Below are 17,199 nucleotides of genomic sequence, written 5' to 3'. Positions count from 1 at the left end.
TAGAGTGGGTGGGTGAGGAGGAGAAAAGTAGGGCATGAGCAGAGATAATAGAGGACCAGATCACAAAGAACCTTGTAGAAGTTGAGGACTTTTCTAAGCCTGACTGTCCAATATGGTAGCCACTACCAGTATTAAAATGAAAATTAAAAGAGTAAGTTCTGCTCCTCAGTTGCACTACCATATTTCCAGTTCACAACAGCCACACGTGGCTAGTGGTTACTGACAGGGCAGTACAGATGCAGAACACTCCCATTACTGCAGAAAGTTCTACCGTACAATGCTGTTTAACCCTTCGTTTCCTATTCTGTTAAAAAAATCCCATGATAATAGTGTCCACTTCATAACATTTCCAATATTAAAAGAGGTGACACATGAAATATGCCCAGCACAGTGCCTGGCATATAACACCTGCCTAAGAAAGGCTAGCTCATTTCTTTCATGCTTTCTTTCTTTCTTTCAAGATTTATTTAGAGGGGGGAAAGGAGGGAGAAAGAGAGGCAGAGAAACATCAATGTGTGGTTGTCTCTCATGAGTCCCTCGTTGGGGACCTGGCCTGCAACCCCCTTGTGCCCTGGCAGGGAATTGAACCACCAACCCTTTGGTTCGCAGGCCAGAGCTCAATCCACTGAGCCATACCAGCCAGGGCTCTTTCAGGTTTTAGAATTTGAAAGTTCTATGGCTGTTCTCACAGTACCTTGGTATCAAAACTACCTATTTTTGTGTCTTTCTCCCCCAATGGACTACAAGTGTCTCAAAGACAAGGGCAGTTTCTTATGCATCTTTGTAATTCCCGGACCAAACAAAGCACCTAGAACACAGATGCTGCACGCCCATCTGCTGAGATGAAGTATTGTCTGATTAGCTGTGTTGGTTGACATACGGTGGTATTGAGGCCAAAGTTCTTAACCCCAATCTTAGTTGCCCTGGCCTGTTATTCACAGGACTTTGCAACCTTGGCATACTGCACTGAGTCTGCTATTGTCCTCTTAGATGCCCATGCTCAGTGACCGAGGAAGAGAGCTGGAGATGCATCAGTCCTAACCCAGCCCTAGCAAATGAATGCAATTTTGGAAAGGGGTCTCAGAGACCATACTGTCAGTTATTTTACAGCTGAAAAACAATTCAAAAGTGGCAAGATACAAACTCTGCTTTATTCTCTTGACAGTTTCTGTATTGCTCATTAAATGTGTCTGGAAGCTGAACATGATGCTTCTTTCTTATTCAGCTACATCAAGGGACACTCAAGGTCTCATCCACTCACAGAACAGTGATAGGGACTATAGAAAACAGATCCAAACATGTGGAGTGAGCAGATTCAATCTTAATTTCAAGTGCTTAAACCCTGTCTGGTGTGGCTCTGTGGATTAAGCACTGGCCTGCAAACTGAAAGGTTATGGGTTCGATTCACAGTCAGGGTACATGTCTGGGTTGTGGGCCAAGTCCCTGGTTGGGGGTGTGCAAGAGGCAACTGATCAATGTTTCTCTCGCACATTTCTCCTTTTTCTCCTTCCCTTCTCCCCTCTCTAAAAATAAAATAAATAAAATCTTCTAAAAAAAGCGCTTCAGAGTTATCCTTATTCTCACATATCTGTACATGGCAGAGCAGGGCAAATATTTATTAACATCATTTTACAAGTAAGGACACATGGTTTATCTGGCATAAAACCAAGAAAAAGCAAGCTATGATGATGTACTTGTTGGAGCGGCTCAGACAGAAACATAAAGGTAGCTACTTGACAGCCTGTCCTCGGGAGGAAAAGAGTGAGGGCCGCCCCGGCTGGGGTGGCTCAGTGGATTCAGTGCTGGTCTGTGAACGAAAGGTTGCCGGTTTGATTCCCAGTCAGGGCACATGCTTGGGCTGTGGGCCAGTTCCCAGGTTGGGTGTGAGAGAGGTAACTAAAAGGTGTTTCTCTCCCTCTCTTCTACTTTCTTGGTTAAAAAAAAAAAAGTGAGGGCCATGGTTTCCTGCACAGGGTGATGGGCAATGGAGAACTGGACTAGACTGATCCTTAAATGTTTCTGGCTAGACTGGGGTGGGAGCAGGTGAGTAGGAGGTGGCAGTTTGATACTAAATTAGGGCACAAGGCCATTTTGAGACAATGAATTAGGCTTGGTGGGTATTAGCACATTACAGACACAGATGATTTTCCCACTAGGATTTCCTCAGCTAGCTGGAGAGCAGGTGGGTCAGACAGCTGCCCGGCTCCAAGCTTGAGCTGGTTAGCACATCCAATGAACGCACGGACTGTGAGGTCTATGAAATACGCACATGAAAACAAATGAAAGACATGGACGTCAGCCTTTTTGTCCATCACGAATAACAAAAAAGTGAGGTCCTCATTAGTCGGCCTCCCACTGACTGTAAGAGTAAAATGAGTACATAAAAGCCAAGGAGAAAAGACTCCATCTACTTCCTCACCCATTAAGACAGATGGAGCTCGTGCAGACAGACATGCTTGCTGGTGCTAAACAAATGTCTATGAATGAGCATAAAGTGGATGACGGTGATGGAGCTCCAGGGGCCGGGGCTTCTGTGCAGGCAGCATTAGCTCATTGGTACGAACCGAATGCAGCCCCGGCTCACCTCACAGATTCCTCCCCCAGTGACAGGGTGTTTCTAACTAAAAATGTTCTAATCTGATGGTTGGCTCAGTTATTTGCCAGATTACCAGCAACGTGAAAGGGTTTATGTTAACCTAAAAAAAAAAAAAAATCAGCTTATTCTTCTCTGGGACTGCTGGATAAATATTCAATCTAGGCGGGGAAAAGTAAAAGGATTCGTGTATCACATAAGTGGGTCACTGTGCGAATATTGCAAAAAAATCCTATTGGCAGGGTGTCTTGCCCTTTAGGCAGAGAAAGGTTATCACAAAATCAAAATGCATTACAGTGTTGAACACTGAGAGGGTACTTTAATCCTCAAAAAAAAAAAAGTAGATTTCAAACTGTTGTACCTAATACTCTAATTCACTAAGATTTCTTGGAGTCAGTACAGGATTCTTTCCTAGCATAAAAATAACTGGCGTGTGAGTCCTTTCCCTCGGCACTGAGAGGGCCCCCTCTCCTCCGTTGCCTGTCCGTCCTTGTTAGTCAGGCCCTCGTCCTTGTTAGTCAGGCCCTCGAGCAATGCTCTAAGGCAGGTGTGTGACTTCCTGCCATCCGCTCAGCTCTGTTTACTGATTGCAAAGCACTGCTAGACTCTGGGGGTGCCATCGAATGAGAGTTCATCCCCCGGTGGAGCTTCCAGTCAGTCCAGTTGGGGCAGGTGTGGACACAGATGAGGAAACAAGAAGTTATAAAATAGAACGATGAATGCTATGGAAGGAGCGTAGAAGATGTTATCAGCACTCAACAGGAATGCCTGACCAAGATTGGGGGAGGGAAAATTTCCTGGAGGAAGGGACATTTTAGTTTAGACCTGAATGAGCCAGGCCAAGAGATGAGGAGAGGAAGTATCCCCGGCAGGGGGCACAGCCTTTAAAAAGCCTGGAGGGAGAGAAAGAACTGGCCGGGCTCAGTCCGGTAGGGTGCACAGCAGCCCTTTGCCACTGGGGTTCTGCAAGAGAATCAAGCCACACTGTCCCTCGGCAGCTGCTGGGAGAATGAGGAAAGGCACTCAGATCATTTTCCCTGGGGCTTAATTTTCTTGAGAAAGGATAGTGTCAGTACATGCAGACAGGTGAGGGCAGAGAGAAAAGCAGGAGCTGGGTCACAAAGGGCCTTGTGAGCCACAGCAGTTTTCATTTTGCCATAAAGAAATTGCATGATCACTAAATTAATGCATTAGCTGGATATAGAACAGCTCACACAATGAACAATAAAAATCTAAAACAAAGCACAATAGATGGCATTAAAACATTGAAAAAAACCCCTCAGCTACAAATAAATTCTACTTAATTGTCAAGTCTCAGTCATTCGTGTATTTATTGAGCACGATCTCCGACTGGCTGTTGGGGACGCAAAGAGGAACGAGGCAGAATCTCTGTCCTCCAGAAGCTCAGAGTTTTTGCTGAAGTGTTTCTGATACATCCAGCTCACTATGGTCTTTCTCTCTCTTCTTCTCCTTCTTTTTAATCCCAACTCGAGGATATACTTATTGATTTTAGAGACAGAGAGGAAGGCATTGAGAAACAATAGTTGGTTGCAGGCCCTGACTGACGATCGAACCCACAACCTAGGTATGTGCTCCGATTGGGAATCGAACCTGCAACCTTTTGGTGTATGGGATGACGCTCCAACCAACTAGGCCACCCACCCAGGGATCTCCCTTCCCTCGAGGCTTAAAATAATTGATTCACCACTTACTCACTTTGGCATCTAATCATAATCTCTTTTATGCTGTTACATGCATACGGACATTATTTTTAGTGAAATTAACTCCTGGAGAACAGAGTTCATGCCTTTCAGTTCATTATTACTCGCACTATAGAATTAAGTCGGGAACTGAGCGTAGAGTAAAATCTTAAATACTCATTAGATTGTGTTCAGCCATATATATATACACACATATATATATGATCTCAGGATATGTGCATGTACAAAAAACCATCAGCAAATATAAAGGTAGCTCTTGCTACAATAGTAAAGAATTTGGATTTTAAAGAAAATCCAAACCCTCTGCATTTATCTCTACGTACTTTAGCATAGAAAGAGGTCAAGAAATTTAAAGAGCAGCCAAAAGTACTAAGAGGAGGAATCAAATGACAATTATAATAGCTAATTATCTTGGGTGAATGGTGACTATGAAAAAAATGGTACAATCAGGCAGTCTGCTAGATTAGAACAATAAGGATAGTCCGGGATCATCTTCCTGGTGACCTAGGGGACTGCGTGACAGGAACACCTTCGTGGGAAGCATCAGGACACAGGGCAGAACACTGTAGTCTACGTGGTTTTGGAGAAGAGGATTGGGCTTTATCTAGCCCAATGGTGACTACAATAGAGCTAGGTGGGGTTTTATCACGAGGAACCGAGATAGTAGGAGTAAGAGGCTGCTGCTGCTGAGGCCACACCAATTTAGTTTGGGAAATTTAAGGTTAAGAGGGGTGATCACAAACCTATGATTATAAATGGCACATACACATTGAGCCCAGATTTTTATCTCATCCAAACTTGAAACACTTGGCCAAAGATGCTTTTATAAGCACGAAGAAGGTGCCTACTTTGCATCCATTGTAAGAGAACACCCGAGAACACGAGCTCTGGCAGTCAGACTGCCTTTGTTCACCACCCAGCTCTGCCTCCACTGAAAACGAGAGGTAACAACAGGGCCTCCCTCACGAAACTGTGATGAGGATTACAGCACATGCAAAGTTCTGAGAAAGAAAAGGTCTGGCACATGGTAAGCTCTCAATAGATGCTAGCTACTAATATGCTCGTAGGGGTCATTGAGAAATCAGGAAAGAAACTGCTTTTTTAAAGATTCAAATACATTTAGGAATGGGAACGGCTATTAACAGAATTGGGTTAGTGAGGTCTGGATGGGATGGGCCAGTAAGGCAATGCCCATTTTCTGTTAAGTTTTCAACCCTAGAAAGTAATGGCTATTAGCTTTGATAACGCTGTCTTTATTGCTTTTGCAAAAAGGCACAGAAACAATATGGAAAAAAGGCGGAGAGAAGGGAGAATTAGATTTGGCTACTTCTTCCTCATCTTTAAATTCTCAACTTAAAAGTCACTACTCCTGGCAACCCTTATTTAAAAGTAGGTCTTGTTATTCTTTCTCAGCACCCAGTTTGCTTCCTGTACAGCTCAGTATTTACCATAATTTATCATTAATTAATTAATTTATTTTTATAAGACTTTATTTCTTTATTATCGGAGAGGGAAAGGGAGGGAAACATCAATGTGTGGTTGCCTCTCGTGTGTCCCCCAGTGGGGACCTGGCCCAGCAACTCAGGCACGTGCCCTGACTGGGAATCAAATCAGCGACCCTTTGATTCACAAGCGGGCACTCAATCCACTAAGCCACACCAGCCAGGGCTGCTTATTTATCTTTAAAGATTTATTTATGTTTAGAGAGAGGGGAAGGGAGGGAGAAAGGGAGAGAAACATCATGTGAGAGAGAAGCACTGATCGGTTGCTTCCTGTAGGTTCCTGGAAAGGGACTGAGCCCTCAGCCTAAGCAAGCCCTGACCAGGGATCGAACTGGCGACCTTTCACTTTGTGGGACGATGCCCAACCAACAGAGCCACGCCGGTCAGGGCTGCTTATTTACTCTTAATGTCTTGCACGCTAAGTAGCTCCATGATGACACAGAGTATCTGTGTTCATTACATCATCTTTAGTTAAGCTTAACACATGGTGAGCACATAGTAGGCACTCGATAAACATCTGCTGAATGAATCATGAAATAATGATCTGTACGACTTTCAGCTAAAATCAGTATAACTATTAGGTAATACACCATCAACAACAAACACCCAGTACAAGCGGGGAGGCTTTTAGTTTTGGATCTAGGAAACACTGAATGCCTCACTGTGATAAAACTAACCAAATGGCTCCATTCCAAGAAGTTTAGTTAGAACATGACTGATGTAATCTCAGTAACCAGCACCTTCCCCAAACAGTGACTTCATAAGTTTTGCTCTCAGATTTGCCTTACTAATTTTAACAGTCTAGGCCCAACTTCTGTCCAATAACGCATCAGCTACACACACGTTTCTGAGGAGCTTTTTAAAACTACAGATTTTTGGACCACAATTCCAGAAAAGTCTATTTACGTACTTATATAATGAGGCTGTAGGATCCATATATTTAAAACTTTGCTTATTTTGAATAGATAATACATGTATGTACTATATACAATTCTCCTGTCTTTCAGCTTCAAGTTCACTTCAAAAATATATTTATTTATTTTTAGAGAGAGGAGAAGAGAGGGAGAAAGAGGAGAGAAACATCCATGTATGAGAGAAACATCTCACATGCCCCACGCCCCCGGCTGGGGGCCTGGCCTGCAACCCAGGCATGTGCCCTGACCTTTGGATATGCGGGATGATGCCCAACCCACTGAATCACGGCACTCAAGGGCAAGTTCAATTTTCGATAAGCTATCACTGTAACCATTCTTTTGTATTCTTCCAGGCAATTATTTGCCTAAGCAAGTAATCCTTTACATATCCTTTGCTTTAAAGACACACTTGTACACTTAAAGAACTGTTTTACTTTTGTTGTTTCTATACCTGCTTCACAATATATGTTGAAGATGAAGGTGTCTGTATTTTTCACAAGCGCCCTAGGTAGTTCTGAGGTGAAGCTGAATACAGAGACCACTCACTGGCCCAGGGTTAAGAGGTTAAGTTCAACCTAATGTGCTCACTCCAGCACATGAGAAACTCAAGGATATTGAAGAGATGCCCTCAAAAGCAGCCTTGCTTACTTGACCTCTGCCCTCTTCTCTTAGGCACATGAGTCAAAACATTCTCTAATGTCTCCATAAGCCAGGAAACACCAGTCACTCAAATGGATGTTGCCAAAGTTGTTAGGTTTTCAGCTCCTGGAATGCTTTCCTGCCCAACTATCACCTGAAATCACAAACCTGACAATCACTACGTTACACAAGGCATTTGGTATCTGGATTATAATGATGTGTGTGATCCTGGCGGCTAAGTAGTTTAATGGAGCACACTTTACTAATCCTTACTGACACAACAGAGTCCAGTCCTCCCCGGGAACTGCAAAAGCAATACCACACTGTCAGGCCGAACTTGGTGAATTCTCGGGTTCGGGCTCCAGGACACCTGACTTCAATTCTATGTAGGGACCGGGCTGGGTCCCTGTGCCGCTCTGGCTTTCTCCTCCCACCTACCCTAGCGACTGCAGAAAGCGCTTCCTCTTGGGAGGGCAGGCTCCCCGAGGGCCACCCGAGAATTTCCTCCGCAGTGTCCCTTTCACCACGAGGCGCACCACGCGGCAGGCATCCTCACCTCTGCGCCGTGGAAGGTGCTAGAGGGCTCGCCCAGCGAGGTACGGAACCCCCGACCCAGCGCCAGCTTACCCCACCTCCCTGCTGAAGGTGCTCGGAAGGGAGAAGGGCGGGCGCAGGGCGCGATTCCTCTCCATCCCTCCCCCCAGGATTCAAATGGCCAAGTGGGGCAGCGGGGCCGAAATCTCAGACCCCTCCCTTCTTTACCCGGGCTTTTCTCCATCCTCTGGGCCCTCCGAGCGTGGGCCCAGGCCTCCCCACCGCCGCCGGCCGTCCTGGCCCTCCTTCCTGCCCGCCCCCAGCCCCCTCACCCAGCATGATGGGGCTGAGCCGCCGGGCCAGGCCCTTGGACAGGTCGTACACGTAGAGCTTCACGGGATAGAGATTCGGCGGCTCCATCGGGACCCGTGGCGGCGGCCACAAAGTCCCTCTGGCACCAGGCAGCGGCTTGGACCTTCCCGTACCCGACCGGGGTGGGGAACGAAAGGAGCGTGGGGGAACCGAGCCTAGGCCCGGCCTGAGGGGCGGGGGAAGAGGCCGCCCTTCGCTGCTCGCGCCCCTTCGCTGCTCGCGCCCCCACGCCCGCCTCGGGCAACGACTACTGTGAGGTGACAGAGCCAGGGCCAGCGGGGTCGGAGCGGAAGAGAGGCGGGGGCGGGGACGCACTTTCGCGCATGTGCACACCATCCCGACGGCTGGCGAGGGGCGGGGTTTCGAGGGAGGGGGCGGGGCTTTTGCGGAGAGGTCGATATTGGGGCCCTGTACCGAGAGCAGGTTGGGGGAGTGGGTGTGTCCGCCGACTGTAAAAGTGCGCGTTTTGCGTGGTGACGTAGGGCGTTGAGTGGGAGAGACAACTGGATCCCGCGCGTGCGAGGCACCCCACTTGCAGTCCAAATCGATCTTTTCCCTACGGGGGAGGTAGGCCGAAACCGCCTGGGTTGTGTGTGTGTTGCTGGCCAGTGCAGGCTGGCCTGACCCTGCTTCGCCGCTCGGTCTGGCGCGTCCTCCTAACCTCGCTACAGGGCCCCCTAGTCGTGAGTGTGCAGCCCGAGGGTAGAGGCAGCCTGTGGCTCCCCTTCCTTCCTCCTGGGACAGGCCGCACCCGGCCTTGGAGACCCCACTGGGCATGGCCGCCTGGGGAGTTGAGGGCCAGGGTGAGGACACATAGGTCCCCTGGAGGACGGAGTATCTGGAGCGGGAATCCGTCAAGTCCAGATGGTGCCGAAGGTGGAACGGACCTCGACATCGATTGGAGCGGCCACCCTGGGCCACCCACCACGTGTCCTGGAGTGTCTTTAAGGGCTAGCTAAGGTGGGGCTGCTGGAATGACCCCCAGGGTCATCTTCCTCCGGGTCTCAAATTACCGCGGGCTCCCGAGGCGGCAGGATCCAGCATGCCCCTTGCTCATGACTCACCACGAGCCCTTAGGACAGGCCTCAAAGCAGTCGATGTTTTTAGATTCAACTTTGCTTGTTACTGATCTTAACTCTCTTTCACCCAGCGAGCAGTTACCAACATGTCAGAGTGGGAGTCTTATTACAAAAACCAGGGCGATGAAGAAGAAGAACAAGAGGAGGGCCTTGAAGCAGGTGGTCAGTGACTTTAACTGTACTGTTTGTGGGGAAAACGTCCCCTGCCTGTCTCTGCGGGTTGTCCTTGGCTGTCTGAGGGCCTGCCCTTCTCTCCCCAGATAATACCTCAAATACCTTTTTCCCTCTGAACTTTACAGAGTTACCGTAGGCTTTTTTATTCATGTCCTACTCTAGCCTGTGGGACGTTTCTAGTCTTAAACTTTTGCTGGACACTAGTAGATTGCTACCTGTGGAGTTCCAATAAATGACCCTGAGCAGTGGTATCTTTTGTCACCTTAGATGGCACAGGTAAGCCTCTTCCTCACTCAGAATAGTTACACTCATTTCAGGACCTCAGTGTAAAAATCACCTAACAATAATCTCAGCCACCGAAGAGTAGACATTAGCAACAGTTACAAGTGTCATTCCCTCACCATAACCTCCATGTGCGGAGTATATGTTCAGCCAACACAGTAACACATAGGACAAAGAAAGAGAAATAAGGGCTAGAGGTACGCTACATACTGGTTAGTTTAAGTCCTGGGTAGAAAACTTGAAAGTGTTTTTATTAAAATGGAGAAACATAGGAAATATTGAGAATAGAGGAAGCTCACTGTAAGCTATATAATCTGCCACCCTAACACAATTTCATTCTGCATATTTCCTAACTACGTATGTCTGTTTTTCTTTGTATCTGATTTCTTTATGTAGTGATAATTGTAGTATATATACACTTAAAATTTTAATTTATACCAGTCTTCTAACAAAAGGAATTTTAAACACATACATAATTTTATGTTCTGCCTTTTTTCCTTTTTTTTTTTTAAGATTTTATTCATTTATTTTTTTAGAGAGGGGAGGGAGAAAGAGAGAGAGAGAGAGAAACATCAATGTGCGGTTGCTGGGGGTCATGGCCTGCAACCCAGGCATGTGCCCTGACTGGGAATCGAACCTACAACACTTTGGTTAGCAGTCTGCGCTCAGTCCACTGAGCTATGCCAGTCAGGGCTTCTTTTTTCCTTATTTATCATAGATATATTTTTTCCCATGTAAGTACATAAATATAATCTTTATAGCTCATTTTAAATTTATTATAATTTATTCATTCTGCTTCCTTTTGGATATTTTTAATTTTTAATTGATCTTAGAGAGAAACATTGATTTGTTGTTCCACTTATTTATGCAGATTGATTCTTGTATGTACCCTGATGGGAATCGAACCCACAACCTTGGCATATTAGGACAATGCTCTAACCAACTGAGCTACTCAGCCAGAGCCATTTCTACGTTATTTTCAATTTCTTACTTTATTTTATTATTATTTTTTAGATTATATTTATTTATTTTTACAGAGGAGGGAAGGAGGGGGGAAAAAGGGAGAAAAACATTGATGTGAGAGAAAAACCTCCATTGGTTGCCTCATATGCACCCCAGCTGGGGACTGACCCTGCAGTCTAGGCCTGTGCCCTCACTGGGTATGAATGGCAGCCTTTCAACTGAGCCACACCGGTCAGGGGCGTCCATTTCTATCTTTCTTTCTTTTTTTTTTTAATTAATTTTACTTATTTTTAGAGAGGGAAGGGGGAGACAGGAGAGAGAGAGAGAGAGAGAAACATCAATGTGTGGTTGCTGGGGGCCATGGCCTGCAACCTAGGCATGTGCCCTGACTGGGAATTGAACCTGCGATGCCTGGTTCACAGCCCGCGCTCAATCCACTGAGCTATGCCAGCCAGGGCTGGGCGTCCATTTCTTACTTTAATAAATAACATTGTGAAAAATTTTGTATAAGGATTTTTCCAGATCTTACTTTCTTAAGATTTTTAAGCCACAAGATTTCCTGGGTCAAGGTAGAATTTTCTTTAAGGCTTTTAACACATACAATTATATTGTTTTTAATAAAAGGTAGATAATTAAATTTGTTTTATTAAGCAGCAGTATCAAAAAGGGAGACAACCAGCCCTGGCTGGTGTGGCTTAGTGGATTGAGCCTTGGCCTGTGAACCAAAAGGTCACTGGTTCAAATCCCAGTCAGGGCACATGCCTGGATTGTGGGCCAGGTCCCAATCAATGTTTCTCTACCTCTCTTTGTCTCTTCCTTCCCCTCTCTCTAAAAGTAAAGAAACAAAATCTTTTAAAAAATCATTAAAAAAAGGAAGACAACTGAATATGAAAAATACATCAGGAAAAGAAAACCTGAATCTGATGAATCCTTTCTGGGTCCTTAGTAGGAAAGACAAAGGACTCTGTTCATCAACACCAAAAGGATGCCTGTAGTGAAATCCAGAAGATGGGAAACTGCATATGGCACAGTTCTTCAACAAATAAACTTGTTTTGAAAGACAAGATGGAGAAGGTTATCTATAGACTAAAAGACTTGAAAAACATTTAAAAGAATCAAAACTAGTATTGCCCTGGCTGGTGGGGCTCAGTTGGAGCGCTGTCCCATTAACTGAAAGGTCATGGGTTCCATTTCTGGTCACGGCACCTGCATAGGTTGCGGTTGGGTCCCCAGTCGGGGCAAGGGGGAGAGGCAACCGATAGATGTCTCTCTCCCACATCAACGTTTCTCTCCTTTTTCTCCCTCCCTCCCCCTCTGTAATCAAGCATGTTCTCCGGTGAGGATAAAAAACAAAACAAGAAAGTGTTCAGGAGTGTTTGCTTGGGGAGAAAACTATTTTTAAAAAAGGAAGTGAAGTCAGGATAGTGGTTACTCTCGGGAGGAGGGTGAGAGTTGTGATTGGGAGAAGGCGCACAGAGGGGGCTTCTGGGGTGACTGGCAAGATTGAATGTGGGTGGTGGTTTTTTTTTTTTTAAGATTTTATTTGTTTATTTTTTAGAGAGGGAAGGGAGGGGGGGAGATAGAGAGAGAGAGAAACATCAATGAGCGGTTGCTGGGGGTCATGGCCTGCAACCCAGGCATATACCCTGACTAGGAATCGAACCCGCGACACTTCGGTTCGCAGCCCGCACTCAATCCACTGAGCTACGCCATCCAGGGCTGGGTGGTGGTTTTAAGGGTGTTCACTTTACACATCAGGTTATAGTTTTGCTTAATGGGCTTTTCTCTATTTTATTAAAATAATAAACATAAAACATAAATATGAATGCAAAGCAGGGGTTTTCTTCCATTTTTTTCCCCATGTAGGAGAATATACATATTCAGGAAGAGACAGTTTGATTTTTTTGGTTGATGCTTCTAAGGCCATGTTTATTAAATCAGAGGATGAAGATGAGTTGACTCCTTTTGACTTGAGCATCCAGGTAAGATTACCTTTTTATTTAAAACAAACAAAAACCCTGAAGTATTAATGCCACTTTAAAAAATATGGACTCTGAAAATTGTGTTTGTGAGTGATAAATGGTGGTTAGCCTCCTGGGATGGCTGTGTTAACTTCCAGCGGAAGAAGAGTAGCAGTGCTGGAGAACAGGCGCATTTTATGCTGAGGCTGAACTCTGGCCCCTGGGAAGGTGTTGCTCCCACCCTCAGCATTCGCCCTGGGAGTGGCAGTGGGCCGCTCCTGCTGTGGGGGATGGGAGGGCAGTGGAAGAAAGGGAGCTCCAGCCATCACAGTTTGGAAATGAGTTCTCTTGGAAGTGGTAGTTGGAAGTTGGGTGTTATCTGTGATTGAAAAAGATTATTACAACAAAATGACAAGAAAAAAACAATTTAAAAATGGGCACAGGATTTGAACATCCATGTCTCTGAGGATATACAAAGTGGCCAACAATGTTGGGCACAGGATATTCTCAACATCTTTAGTCATTAGAGAAAAGCAAATCAAACCACAATGAGGTATCACACCTGCTAGGATGGCTATAATTTAAAAAAAAAAGGAAAGTAAGAAGGATGTGGAACAGTTGGAAACCTCATACGTTGCTGGTGGGAACGTGAAATGGGCCACCTGCTGCGGAGAAAGGGTTTGGCAGTTCCTCAGAGTTCAGCATAGCGTTACCGTCGGCATCACTCCTCCCGGGTATGCACCTGGCAGAATGAAAATCAGCTACTCATATCCTGATGCCACCACGTATAAACGGTCTAATGTTATGCCCTGGCTGGCGTGGCTCAGTGGATTGAGCTCTGGACTGCGAAGCAGAGGGTTGCTGGTTCGATTCCCAGTCAGGGCACATGCCTAGGTTGCAGGCCAGGTCCCCAGTATGGGGTGCATGAGAGACAACCACATATTGATGTTTCTCTCCCTCTCTTTCTTCCGCCCTTCTCCTCTCTCTAAAAATAAATAAAATCTTAAAAAAAAAAACCCAGCTGTCTGATGTTAGAAGAGTAGTTCAACGTCTTGGTCTCTGTTTTCTTACCTGTTAAATGGAAAGAAGAATAGTATCTAGCCCATCAAGTTGATGTGAGGATTAAATAGTTTCGTTTTTTAAGTTAAGGTGTAATTCATGTAATAAAATTAACCATTTAAAAGTGTACAATTCAAAGGTATTTCGTCATTCACAGTATTGAGTAAACACCACCTCTTGTCTTACTACCAAACATTTTGAATGGATCAACAGAATTTTTTTTTTTAAATAAACATTATGTTACTGTCAGTTCCTCATCTGGAAGATTTTCTTTTCTTTTTTTAAGATTTTATTTATTTATTTTTAGAGAGGGAATGGAGGGAGAAAGAGAGAGAGAGAGAAACATCAATGTGCAGTTGCTGGGGGTCATGGCCTACAACCCAGGCATGTGCCCTGACTGGGAATCGAACCTGCGAGAATCAACAGAATTTTTATACCTGCAGTTGGAATGTTACTCGGACAGAAAAAGCAATGAAGTGCTGATATATGCCACACAGTGAATGAACCTTGAAAACAATATATTGAGTGAAGGAAGCCAGACGAGTCGTCACACGTGATTACATTTACATGAAATAGAGAATTGATAATCCATAGGTCGGTGGTTCCTAGGGGCAGGGGAGAGGGACGTATGGGGAGCAATAGCTTAATGGGTATGGGGTGCTTTTGGGGTGGGGGAAATATTTTGGAACTAGATAAAGGTAGTCATTGCATAACATTGTATATTTATTACCTACCACTGCATTGTCTATTTTTTAAGTATATTTTGTTGATTATGCTATCACAATTGTCCCATTTTTTTCTCCACTTTATCCCCCTCCGCCCGCACTCTCCTCCCTCCGACATTCCCCACCCCCGGCGTCCCCCGCCCCTTAGCTCGTGTCTGTGGCTTGTACATACGAGTTCTTTGGCCCCTCCATTTCCTATACTATGCTAAACCTCCCTCTCTCTATTTTGTACCTATCATTTATGTTTCTTATTCCTGTACCTTTTCCCCCATTCTCACCCCTCCCCTCCCTGCTGATAACCCTCCATGTGATCTCCATTTCTGTGGTTCTGTTCCCCTTCTAGTAGTTTGTTTTTGTTTTAGGTTCAATTGTTGATAGTTAGGAGTTTGTTGTCATTCTACTGTTCATATTTTTGATCTTCTTTTTCTTAGATAAGTCTCTTTAACATTTAATTCATATAATAAGAGCTTGCTGGTGGTGAATTCCTTTAACTTGACCTTATCTGGGAAAGCACTTTATCTGCCCTTCCATTCTAAATGAAAGTTTTGCTGGATAGAGTAATCTTGGGTGTAGGTCCTTGCCTTTAATGACTTAGAATACTTCTTGTCTGTAAGGTTTTTTTGTTGTTGTTGTTTTTTGTGTTTGTTTTTTTTTTTTTGAGAAATCAGCTGATAGTTTTATGGGAACTCCTTTGTAGGTAACTGTCTCCTTTTCTCTTGCTGCTTTTAAGATTCTCTCCTTATCTTTCATCTTGGGTAATGTAATTATGATGTGCCTTGGTGTGTGCTTCCTTGAGAACCAACTTCTTTGGGACTCTCTGAGCTTCCTGGACTTCCTGGAAGTCTATTTCCTTCAGCAGATTGGGAAAGTTCTCCTTCATTATGTTTTCAATTAAGTTTACAGTTTCTTTTTTTTTTTTTTAAAGATTTTATTTATTTTGAGAGAGGGAAGGGAGGGAGATAGAGAGAGAAACATCAATGTGTGGTTGCTGGGGGTCATGGCCTGCAACCCAGGCATGTACCCTGACTGGGAATCGAACCTGCGACACTTTGGTTCGCAGCCCGCGCTCAATCCACTGAGCTACGCCAGCCAGGGCTAGTTTACAGTTTCTTAATTCAGTGCACTATATATGCCCATCACTCTCACTGATTTATGAATTTCCTGAAGGTGGAGGTCATAGCTTATTCTAATGCCATGTACACATTCAGCAAGCATATATCAAACACCTATTATGTGCCAGGCACTTAGAGTTTGTTTAGTGGTAAGTAGTTAAACATTAATTGAATTCTTGTTCTTATTTCTCCAGTGTATCCAGAGTGTGTACACCAATAAAATCATAAGCAGTGATCGAGATCTCTTGGCAGTGGTGTTCTATGGTACTGAGAAGGACAAAAACTCAGTGAATTTCAAAAATATTTATGTCTTACAGGAGTTGGATAATCCAGGTCCGTAGCATTCTAAGATTAACTTTTTTTTTTTTTGAAGATTTTATTTATCCATTTTTAGAGAGGGGGTAGGGAGAGAGAAAGTGGGGGAGGGAAACGTGAATGCGTGAGAGAAACGTTGACCAGTCGCCTCTCGCACACCCCAAACTGGGGACCTGGCCTGCAATGCAGGCAGGTGCCCTGCCCGGGAATCAAACCTTTCACTTTGCAGGATGATGCCCAACTGAGCCATGCTGGTCAGGGCTAAGACGATCTTTTCCCCTAAACGAGAAGGTTGTGGCTCTGAACAGAGATGAGGAGACAGGGGCAGGTGACACCCTGACTGAGAGTGTGCTTCCTGCACCAGGGGCTTCTCACCGGGGTGTGGACTTGGGCTGTAGGGCTTGACCAGCCCTGGGGTGAGGACGGGACCTCAGGCTCTCCTGTTGCCCTGGTAAAGGCACCTGTCCGCTGACGCTGCCCTGCCTTCTCTGCCCATCTGACTCCCTGTCTCTGAGCAGGTGCTAAACGAGTGTTGGAGCTCGCGCAGTTCAAGGGGCGGCAGGGGCAGAAACATTTCCAAGACCGGATCGGCGGTGGGTGTGCCTACTCACTAAGTGAAGTGCTGTGGGTCTGTGCCAACCTCTTCAGCGATGTCCAGGTCAAGATGAGCCATAAGAGGATCATGCTCTTCACCAACGAAGATGACCCCCACGGCGACGACAGTGCCAAAGCCAGTCGGGCCAGGACCAAAGCTGGGGATCTCCGTGACACAGGTGGGCATTTTTCCAGTTCTTTTATTTATTTTTTTTTAATATTTTATTTATTTATTTTTAGAGAGGGAAGGGAGGGAGAGAGAGAGAGAGAGAGAGAGAAACATCGATGTGCGGTTGCTGGGGGCCGTGGCCTGCAACCCAGGCATGTGCCCTGACAGGGAATCGAACCTTCAATGCTTTGGTTTGCAGCCCATGCTCAAGCCACTGAGCTACGCCAGCCAGGGCTTCCCAGTTCTTTTAAATTGGTACTTAATGCCATTGTTTCTTTATAGTTGATGTCAAACATTTGCTTTTCACCATTCAGAGTAAAATGGAAATAAAAGGGAAGCCAGAGGAGTCACCTGTGGGACATTCCCAGTGAAAATGGCCAGGCCGTCAATCGCCTGAAGGGCTCTCCCAGAGCAAGATTTTCTTGATTTTAATGCTACTGTGAATGGTGGTTATTGGAATACATCATCTGAAGTCATTGTAGTAGCTGATT

General features: G+C 45.3%; 2 protein-coding genes across 3 annotated transcripts in view; one reads left to right on the top strand and one right to left on the bottom strand.

Moving 5' to 3' along the window:
* DESI1 (desumoylating isopeptidase 1) overlaps positions 1-8,569 on the bottom strand; it is a 19,868-nt gene extending 11,299 nt beyond the window's left edge. Inside the window, exon 1 of the mRNA XM_045834847.1 lies at positions 8,236-8,569. Coding sequence (XP_045690803.1) covers positions 8,236-8,323 — 88 coding nt within the window. The 5' untranslated portion in view covers positions 8,324-8,569. The remainder of the gene's footprint in view (positions 1-8,235) is intronic.
* Positions 7,821-17,199, top strand: part of XRCC6 (X-ray repair cross complementing 6) — a 23,673-nt gene continuing 14,294 nt past the window's right edge. The window contains exons 1-5 of one of the 2 annotated variants that reach the window (XM_045834846.1): positions 7,821-7,965; positions 9,426-9,516; positions 12,640-12,755; positions 15,825-15,963; positions 16,464-16,718. In XM_045834846.1, coding sequence (XP_045690802.1) covers positions 9,441-9,516; positions 12,640-12,755; positions 15,825-15,963; positions 16,464-16,718 — 586 coding nt within the window. In that variant the 5' untranslated portion in view covers positions 7,821-7,965; positions 9,426-9,440. Of the gene's footprint in view, positions 7,966-8,688; positions 8,843-9,425; positions 9,517-12,639; positions 12,756-15,824; positions 15,964-16,463; positions 16,719-17,199 lie in introns of those variants that run through there. The other variant, XM_045834845.1, reaches the window with a different exon arrangement.

The sequence above is a fragment of the Phyllostomus hastatus genome, unplaced genomic scaffold (genome assembly GCF_019186645.2).
Source record: "Phyllostomus hastatus isolate PE091 unplaced genomic scaffold, TTU_PhHast_1.1 phas_contig_198, whole genome shotgun sequence".
NCBI classification, from domain to species: Eukaryota; Metazoa; Chordata; class Mammalia; order Chiroptera; family Phyllostomidae; genus Phyllostomus; species Phyllostomus hastatus.
This window is presented reverse-complemented; position numbering and strand designations above follow the sequence as displayed.